General features: G+C 53.5%; 1 protein-coding gene across 1 annotated transcript; it reads left to right on the plus strand.

The window, feature by feature from the left end:
- Window positions 1-703: 703 nt before the first annotated feature.
- Window positions 704-9578, plus strand: LOC130119868 (retinoic acid-induced protein 1). Its single transcript, XM_056288459.1, has 3 exons — window positions 704-7297; window positions 7568-7661; window positions 9517-9578. Exons 1-3 carry the CDS (start codon window positions 704-706, stop codon window positions 9576-9578), a joined length of 6750 nt encoding a protein of 2249 aa, XP_056144434.1.
- The last annotated feature ends 181 nt before the right edge of the window (window positions 9579-9759 follow it).

Genomic DNA, 9759 nt, shown 5'->3' on the forward strand with positions numbered 1-9759 from the left:
TGACATGTCAATCACAGCTCCAGAGACGGCATCACATCTCTGTCCCTCCATCTTGAGAGGCTGACACAGATTTTAACGCCCGTGACATTGAGTGGCCATCTTACAAACACACAAACATGTGCATGCTTACACAGACAAACACACACACACACACACACACGCTCTCGGTCAATAACATACACATGCAGGCTTTCTTCATGTATGTGAAAGAAAAGGGAATAAATAGTTGTGTGTGCATTGAGAAGTATGCATTAATTTATGTGAAATGTGGGGGAATATGAATCAGATTTGAGCTGAAATTATATTCTGCATGTGCGTTCATGTGCTAGTGCATGTGTGTGTGTGTGTGTGTGTGTGTGTGTGTGTGTGTGTACAAAATATCATCTGTAAGGGTTCTCTGGGAGGGAAGGATTTTGTAGTGAATCTGATCTTGCTAGGTGAGCGATAAAGAGAATTAAAGATTGGAGATGAGAGGAGAGAATGCTGGATGGATAAATCCCCCGTTTAGCAGCACTAACCATCTCTCTCTCTCTCTCTCTCTCTCTCTCTCTCTCTCTCTCTCTCTCTGTATCTATCTATCTCTCCTGCTCCTCCTTTCAACCCCCCAACCCCCCCCGCCCTTGTGTCCTCCAGGACCCCGAACCCCCCTCCCCCCTTCCCCATCTCACCTCCCCCTCCCTGCTCTAGCCACGCAGACGGTGCCATGCAGTCCTTCCGTGAGCGCAGTGGTGGTTACCACAGCAACCAACCCTGCTACCAGCAAGAGCCCCATGAGCTATCCCGCCTAGAGACCTACCGGCAACACCCACACCACCCTCAGCCACAGCACCCGCACCCAGGCCCGGGTCCCCATCCAGGCCCAGGCCCTGGGCACACCAGGCAAGGCTATGATGCCCACCAGCTGGCTACTCAGACAGGCATATCCCAAGCTGGAGGACCAGGGTCTGGAGGAGGACCGAAGGACTTTTACAGCCAGCAAGCCTATCCTGGCTACACAGGCAGTAGTGGGGGGAACGGAGGTGGAAATGGGGTATCAGCACCCCTTCAGGCAAAGAAGCCTTACCGAGGGAGCAAAGTGCCTCCTCCACCCTCTAGCCAACACCTGCAGGGCCCTGGAGGTTATAGTAACCACATGGGCCCTGGGAATTACTCAGCTCAGTATATGAGTGAGGGCCATCTCCAGCAGAAGTGGGAAGACCCAGGCCAGCTTGGTCAGTATGACCAGGAGATGGTGGGACGTATGGAGCCTGCCGGTCCCCATACCCCTGGCTCATCCCAGTATATGGACCAGAACATGTTAGGTCACTCCCAAGGCCAGTGCCACCAGCCCTCCACTCCAGCCTACACTAGCCCCCACCATCAGACGCACCCACCCAACCCTGCCCCCTCTCCACTCATGTATCCCCAGAGCCACCTCCACTACCCACAGCACTCACCCTCTCCCTCTCCCCACTACATGGAGAAGTGCAGCCCCATGCCCCACTGCTACAAAGGCTATAACATGCCCCCCACCTCCCAGTATGCCAGACAAATTAGTGGCCACAGCAGCCTGAAGCAGGGGAGTTACAGGTCCACTCAGAACAGTTACGGCTACCAACAGCCTCCCACCAGGGCTTATGAGCAACAGCCCTCCTTACAGGCCATGCCTAACCCCCAGGAGCCCCACCCCAAATATCAACACTACAACCAGCCCCAGCAAAACTACTGCCTGTCAGAGCTGTCAGTAAGATCACCAGAACAGTACTACCAGACCTGTAGCCCTTCCTCCAGCCACTCACCTGCTAGATCAGTTGGCCGCTCCCCATCTTATAGCTCCACCCCCTCGCCATTAATGACAAATCCAGAATCTTTTCAGTACGGCCAACCTCCCATGACCCCAGGGGCAGCCTCTTCATCCTCATCCTCCTCGGCAGGCATACAGGAGCAAAGTAGTGCAACCACCATGCTGATGCCCCCACGTTCACACCCCTCACCTAATGTGCCCCATGGGGCTCCACACAGCTACACCTCCACTTCACAGGGGCCTACAATGAAGGAACGCTTCTCAGAGAAGCTGCTGTCCAACCCTAGCTTGTGGAGTTTGAACGCCCTCACCTCTCAGGTGGAGAACATCTCCAACAATGTCCAGCAGCTGCTGCTCTCCGAGGCCCTGGTGGCCAACAAGAAAGGCAGCAAGCGCAGCAGTGGGGGGAGTAACAGCAGTGCTGGCAGCGGGGCTTCCATTAAAAAGGGGGAGGAGTACAAAAGCCCTCCTTACCAAGAAGGAGGGGGCAGTGGTATTGGTGTGGGACCATTGCAGGACCCTTACTCAACTCCACAACACCAGCCACTGCCCATGGAGCTCCATGAAGGAGGCTACTCCAGCAGCAGCGATGAGCAACTGGAGAGGAGCTATTACTATTGCGGGCAGGGCAGAAGTCCCGCCCAGGCCCCTAACAACACCCACCTCAGCTTGGATACAGCCTCCTCCTGCTCCATGACATCTCCAGATGATATGTCCACTAGGTCTGGGGACTCTGGCCTCCACAACATGACCCCTGACCCCAGGTCTCAGTCAGGACAGGGTGGAGATGGCATGAACACTCCCGTGAAGAGCATAGGGGATGAGAGGTCTCCCACCAGCATCACCATCCCCAGCCCAATGAAACAAGAGAGAGACTCCCCTCCAGATATCCAACGAATCAGTGAACCTGTTAAAGAGAACTTTGAAGAATCTGCCTGGACAGAGAAAACACCTGATGAAGAAGAAACAACATTAAAAAAGACTCCAATCCAAGAGAAAGACATGGTCACAATGAGCTCTCCTGAAAAGCTGGATAAATGGTCAGAGGACGAGAAGGGCCTGGCTCTCTACAGCAAAATAAGCAAAGGGGTGACAGAGAGGAGCTACTGCTTTGAGGAAACAGTATACCAAGGGGTCCAGAGTAAATATGACTCTGACACAAGAGACTCAGTGGAACAGTCTCCCACAGCTCTCTCCGACTCCAGCCACAAGGGACATATGGGCCAAGAGTTGAAATCAGAGGCCTTCAAATCTGAATCTCCCACTGCCTCAGAGAGCTCGATGAAAACATCGCCTTTCATTTCAAGGGGTGACCTTGAACAGGATCAATATTCCACAGAAAAGGAGGACAGCTCAGAGAACACCTCACCAACCTCCCGCTGTGAGGCTTTGGATGAGAGGGACTCAGAGAGGAGAGAGAGCAGAGAAAAGGAGGAGGAGGAGGAGGAGGTGGCTGATGAGGAGGAGGAAGAAGAAATACAACAAGAACTGCTGCAACACTCTCTATGCCCTCCTCTGACTGCAGAGGTGAGGGAGGGAGTGGGGGAGGGGAAGAGTGTGAAACAGCCATCGACTGAGGAGAGCATTAATAATAGAGAGGGGCCAGAGAGGCTTTCTGGAGATCTCTGCAGCAGGACAGTGAGCCAGTGCACTGAGTTTCACACTGACTCTGATCCTGCAGGGACAGCTGTGCATCCAGATGTTGCAGTGGCAACAGTGACGGCAGATGTTTCTGAAAAAGGGATGGTGATCGGTGACACAACTCTTCAGCTACAGTCCACTATGCCTGTCTTCTCTGTTCTCAAGGACAAGGCAACACCTCCGCCTCAGGCTCGGGATCATATTGATCATGGTGACGCTAAAGTGCTGGAGCCAGACTCCCCTCAGCTGCCTGGCAAGTCGATACTTCCCTCAGCCCCCTCTTGGGCCGACACACCACCCTCCCCGAAGAAAGGTGACGAGGACATGGAGCCAGGCATCAGCTGCCCCAGTGCTGTGACCCCCTCAGCCAAGCCTGAGCCTATGGCCCCATCTGCTCAGCCACGGTCCTTTGGACGTAAACACATCAGAGGCAGAAGGAGACTTGTGCACTCAGGTGGGGGAACAAGACAACAGCTGAGCTTGGAGAGGGAGGGGGAGAAAGAGGAGGAAGGAGCCCCCTCACCTCCACAGAATCCCTGCATGCCCCCCAGCAAAACTGTACTCTTTTCTGATCCGATGGACCTCACACACCAGGAGTGCATCTTGAACGAGACACCTAAACCACTAGCAGACGGCTTTCGTTCTAGAATGTGCACTCGCTCTTTCAATGCACCTGATTTGCCTCCTAAAGTTGAGCCTAATGTGAAAAGAAAACCAGGGCCTAAACCAGGCTCAAAACCTGGGGCCAAATCGGGACCAAAGCCTGGTCCAAAGCCAGCAGCAAAGCCAAGTCAAAAACCAGGTCCCAAACATGGTTTAAAATCTGGACCTAAACCTGGGCTAAAGCCTGGATCTAAACCATGCCCCAAACCAGGTCTAAAACCTGTCCCAAATGTTGATGAGTCACCAGTGAAAGTCGAGTCCCCTGTAAAACGTAAATCAGGCCCCAAACTAAGTTCAAAACCTGGGCCAAAACCTGGATCCAAATCTGGACAAAAACCCATTCCAAAACCAGCACTGAAGCAAGGTCCAAAAGCAGGGTCAAAGCCAGCAGACATTCTTCCCCCTTCTGATGTTATGCCCTCCAAAGCTCCAGTAGGTCGCCCCAAAGGCTCACTTTCTAAAGCAAAGTTGATACAAAAGGAAGGAGCTAATCAGCCTTTGACAGGATTGCAAGGTAGAGGCAGGAAGAGCTCAAAACCAACTCTGTCAGAAATAAACCCAGAGGTAAAACAAGTATATCTAGAAGAAAAACAAGAAGATGATGAAGTAAAAGAATCGGTAAAGGATACTAAGAATATGGTCTTGAGATCCAGAAAGTCTTCACAGGATAAGCTTTCACAAGAGAAAGTTAAGGTCATCCCCGAGAAGGATATAGTACCCCAGAGTTTGACAGAATTAAAAGCCAGTGAGGTTCCTCTAAAAGCAGAAGAGTCTCCAGTAAAAGAACAGAATCTCTCTATCTTTCCTTCTTCAGACAAAAACACAGATATGTCAACTGCTCCTCCTGCCCTGCTTGTCCAACCTGCCCCTGACCAACATCAAGAAAACACAATACTTCCACTAAAACGAAAACCCAGCCCAGGACCACCTCTAATACCAGTTAAGAAAAAAAGAGGCCCGAAGCCCAAACCAAAACAATCACCTTCAGAAAGTCCACTGGAAGAACAGACATCATCCAAATCCATGGACAGGGGTGTTCCCGGGCCCAAAAGAAAGCGAGGGCCACCTAAAAAAGCCTCTGTGGGCATTCCCCTAACCAAAGAGACACTTCCAACCGTGGGTGAAACAGACATCATCAGTGATGTGCCAGCTGCTGCGCCCCCCCAGTGCCCCACTAAAACAAAAGTCCTCCCACCACGCAAAGGCAGAGGGCAGAAATACGAGGCTATGGTGCAGAAAATTACATCTCCTAGTTCAAAGAAACACCTACTGACCCCCCAGGCAGAAAACCCTCTAACCGGCGACACAACATCCAAGGCTTTGTCTCAGTATGTCTTGAAAGAGAGTGAGATAGCTATGGCAAATAGTAGCACCAATGTGAAACAGAGAGCGGGGAAAATAGCCGAAGCTAGACAGGAAGAGGGAGTGAGACAAGCGGAAGGGGGAATGAGAAAAGAGGGTGCAACACAAAACAGGGAAAGACAGGAACTGAGACAACAAGCATCACAACTGGAGGGGGTTAGACAACAGGTGAGGGGAGAGGCAGGTAGGCAGGAAGAGATAAGAAAGGAAAACATTGAACTGAAAGGGGCGAGACAGGGGGAGACAATAGACAGCCAAGGTCCACAGGAAGAAGCAGCGAGTGACGTGGTTTGGAATTCGTCGGGCACCCAGATGGAGGCAGCAGCTCAGCCAGAGTGGATACAACAGGCCTTGGCAGGGGTATCAGTCTCAGCTGAAGCCACCAAGCCCAGCAAATCCAAGAGGAAGAGATGGGCCATGGTGGAGAGTACAGACGCCTCCATAGTAGCTTTGGAAACAGGGAGCCTGATAGTTACGACGCCACGGCTAGCCAAGCAGAGGGCTATCAAAAACAACCATGAGATGCACCTGAAGCAGAGGAGGAAGAAGAAAAAAGATCAGGGCTCTACAGAGGAAACAGAGGCAGCTGTGGAAACACATATCGAAACAGCAATACAACAACAAAACCAGGAAGAGGTGGAAATATCCGCCACGGAGCCCCATATCCCTTTCCCAATCAGCCCAGGTGAAATCACTGAGGTCCCCCAGGTTACAAGCACAGAACCTATACAGAAGCCCCGGAGAGGCAGAAAACCTTCAGCAAACCCCGCCAAGAGGAGACGAGGCAGGGCACCGGCAGAGCAGCTGCCTGGCAAGCCCGTGAAGGTGCACAAAAAACCAGGGCCGAAGCCTGGTATGAAAGACGCCATCGAGGTCATCGAGGCGGTGGTGAGAGCAGCAGGATGCGAACAGTCAGAGAAAGAGGAGAGAGAAAAGGATGAAAGGGAAAGAGAAAAAGGGAAGAAAGGTGTTGTGGGTCCTGTTGTGACAATATCGGAGAAACAGACTGAGACCATTTCTGTGAAAAGGATCAAACCAAGATCCCTCCAGAGGGATATCAAGCTGTCCTTCCGTCCATATGTGCAAATCAACAGCTCTAGAGACTTTCACTCATGGTGTACTATCGTCAACAGGCCTGAGGAGGCAACGCTTCTTCAGAAACGTAGGAAAAAGACACTGGCCAAAATGAGAAATCCCATCACTGCTGCTAAAGTAGTACCGTACACCATGGTGATGCTACAGGGACCCATAGTTCACACGAACCTAACGGACAGGGGTCTTACGTGTTGCCTGTGCGGAAAGCCAGCAAATTACAGAGATCTGGGGGATTTGTGTGGACCCTACTACACAGAGGACAGCATCCCACGGAAACTTCTGTCAGTCGCACACACGAAATGTTTCAGGGAAATCCCAGACAGGGCCACCAATTGTAGCAGCAACGGCTGTGAGGAGCCAGTCAGGTCCTCAAAGGACGAAGAGCAGGGTAACGCTGAAAAGGAGTGCAGTACAGAAGTGTCCCCTCAAGAGGGCAGTAGCGGGGGCTGCCATCACTGGCGTCACAGGCGGGCCGAACGGATAGAAAAAGCCGGTCGTGAGGGCGGGCCCCGGAGGCTGACGCTCCGAGAGAGGTTCAGGAGGATGAGGCAGCTTCAGGCCGCACAAAGCAACCCCACAGGGGCCTCTGGCGACCGAGACAGCGGCGGCAGCTTGCTTCAGAGGCTACAGACAGAAGCGGAGGCTAAGGAACACTGGGCCCACGAAAACTGCGCCATATGGACCAAGGGGGTGATCATGGTGGCTGGAAGACTGTATGGTCTAAAGGAGGCTGCCAGAAGCTCGGCCCAAACGGTAAGATACTATTCTGACGGTGACTCATGTTTTGTGTAAAAACGTTGTACACACTAGCATACATCTTTGAATACTGGAGACATATCGGACACTGAAATGATGACAACTCTGACTGGGGGGCGCGTACCAAATTCTTCAACAGTCCGTTTGCCTCTTGCCTCTCTCTATCTCCTTCCTCTTGTTTCCCGTCTAACCTTCCCTCCTCTTCGTCTCCTCCGTTTGCGTCTCAATCCCGTCTCTCTTTCTGTCTGCCTGTCTGCCCAACTCCAGAGCTGCTACAAGTGCCAGATCACGGGGGCGTCCCTCAGCTGCTGTTGGAGAGGCTGCACTCACAAATACCACTACGTCTGCGCCAAAGAGATAGGTAAGGGAGGGGAGATGGAGAGAATCAGGACGCAACGAGGGATGGGGAGGGAAGAAAAGCAAGGGAGTGAGAGAAGAGATGAGGAGGAGGGGATTGGGGGGTGGGAAATTAAGGTGGGGGGGGGGGGGGCAAATGAGCCAGGTAGAAAAAGAAGGGGAAAAATTACATCCTGAAGAAGGAGAAGGGTGGGGAAAGTAGATGGGAGGATAAAACGAGAGATGGGAAAATGCATCAAGAAAGAACATTATTGAGTGATAGCAGAGACGTCTGAGAGTGCCAGGGGAGATCGGAGGGGTCGGGGGCTGAATAAAGGGGATGATGAGGGGAGAGTGAGACCCTGGAGAGTGTGTGTGCGAGAGGGAAAGATGGAGGAGGTGAAGGAAGGAGGAGTGTGTGTATGTGTGCATTATTGACCCGCAGCCCCTGTGGCTCCATCCATCCATTCTGCCTGCCTGCCTGCCTGCCTGCCTGGGGACTGAGTGGGAGTGTGTGCGCTCGCGTGCGTGCACGTGTGGCTTCCTGCCCGGCCGGCCGGCCAGCCGGCCGCCCGCCCGCCTGAATGGATGAATGAATGGACGCCTCCCCGCACGTTTCTTTTAAAAACGCATCGTGCTCGCGCATGCACAGCAACGGGCGCGCCCCCCGGCTCGCTCCTGACAGCGACGTGTGCGCGGCGGCCGGGCGTCAGCACATATGCTGCATGGCTTCCCCTTACCATTACCTCACGCCACGGGAGCACAGCGCCGGGGATTAGAAGGCCTGCCACGTCTGCCGAGCCAGCGCGGGGAGGAGAGCGGGCCGTCTTTTTAATCCCGCTGAGTGCACCGGCCATGTCCGGCTGCCTGCCTGCATCACAACTCATCCACTCGCTCTCTGTCTTTGCTCCCGCTCTGCCTCTGCCTGTCTGTCTGCCTGCCTGTCTGCCTGCCTGCCTGTCTGTCTGTCTGCCTGCCTGTCTGTCTGCCTGCCTGTCTGTCTGCCTGCCTGCCTGTCTGTCTGCCTGCCTGCCTGCCTGTCTGTCTGCCTGTCTGCCTGTCTGCCTGCCTGTCTGTCTGTCTGCCTGCCTGTCTGCCTGTCTGCCTGTCTGTCTGCCTGCCTGCCTGTCTGTCTGCCTGCCTGCCTGCCTGTCTGTCTGCCTGTCTGTCTGCCTGTCTGCTTCGCTCGCTTTCTCTTTCGCAGTCTTGCCTGTTTTCTCTCATTTTTCATTCCAACTTGACCTCTGTGTCTTTTCCGGGCTTTTTTCTTTTTGCTCTTTGGGAATGAGGGTACAGTCCTGGGTGGTGTGTGTGTATGTGGGGGGGGGGGGGGCACGCATGTGTGTGTCCCAGATAGCAAAATTGCTGTGGCCCGGACCCGTCCCACATCCGACACTTTCATCCGGCCCGCATACCGCGTGGAATGACGGCACTTGGGCGGTCCGCCCCTGTTTGCCAGATCTGGGCCAGAACCACGCCATAGCAATGCCACATGTGCCGCATATTTGCCAAAGGTGGGCCATATTTGTTTTGTGATATTTGGGCCATGTTCACCATTTACCACACGGGGCGCTTCCGGGTCACATCCAGATCACATGTTGCCGAGAGCACCGCGTCTTTGCCAAAAAAAGGCCCACGTCTGATTTGGCATATTTGGGCCACATGTGGGCCACTTCAGGCTCACATCCATTCTGTCAGGGCCAGAAGAAGGCCGTCAGTGTCGCATCATTGCCTGAAATGGCCCACATCCGGATGCTGTCTGGGGGGTGTGTGTGTCCCTCATCCACCTCACTGTCCATTTTAATATTGTCTATTTGCTGTGCGCTCAGCCTCAAGCTCCTCCCCCTCTCTCTTCTCTGCCTTCCTCCCGCCCACTCTAGGCTGCACGTTCCATGAGGACGACTTCTCCGTCAAATGTCCCAAACACGAGGTAAGCAAATGACCTTCAAAGCCTCAAACAGACACACACACACACACACACACACACACACGCGCACACACAAGCTGGCAAACAAGAGGGCGCGGGCGTGCAGAGAAACGTGCACGCAGGCTCTAACGCGGACACACGTGCACGTGGAGAAGATACGGTACGTCTGTAGCTGACTTCCGCTGATTGGCACTAC

The sequence above is a fragment of the Lampris incognitus genome, chromosome 10 (genome assembly GCF_029633865.1).
Source record: "Lampris incognitus isolate fLamInc1 chromosome 10, fLamInc1.hap2, whole genome shotgun sequence".
In the NCBI taxonomy this organism is placed as follows: Eukaryota; Metazoa; Chordata; class Actinopteri; order Lampriformes; family Lampridae; genus Lampris; species Lampris incognitus.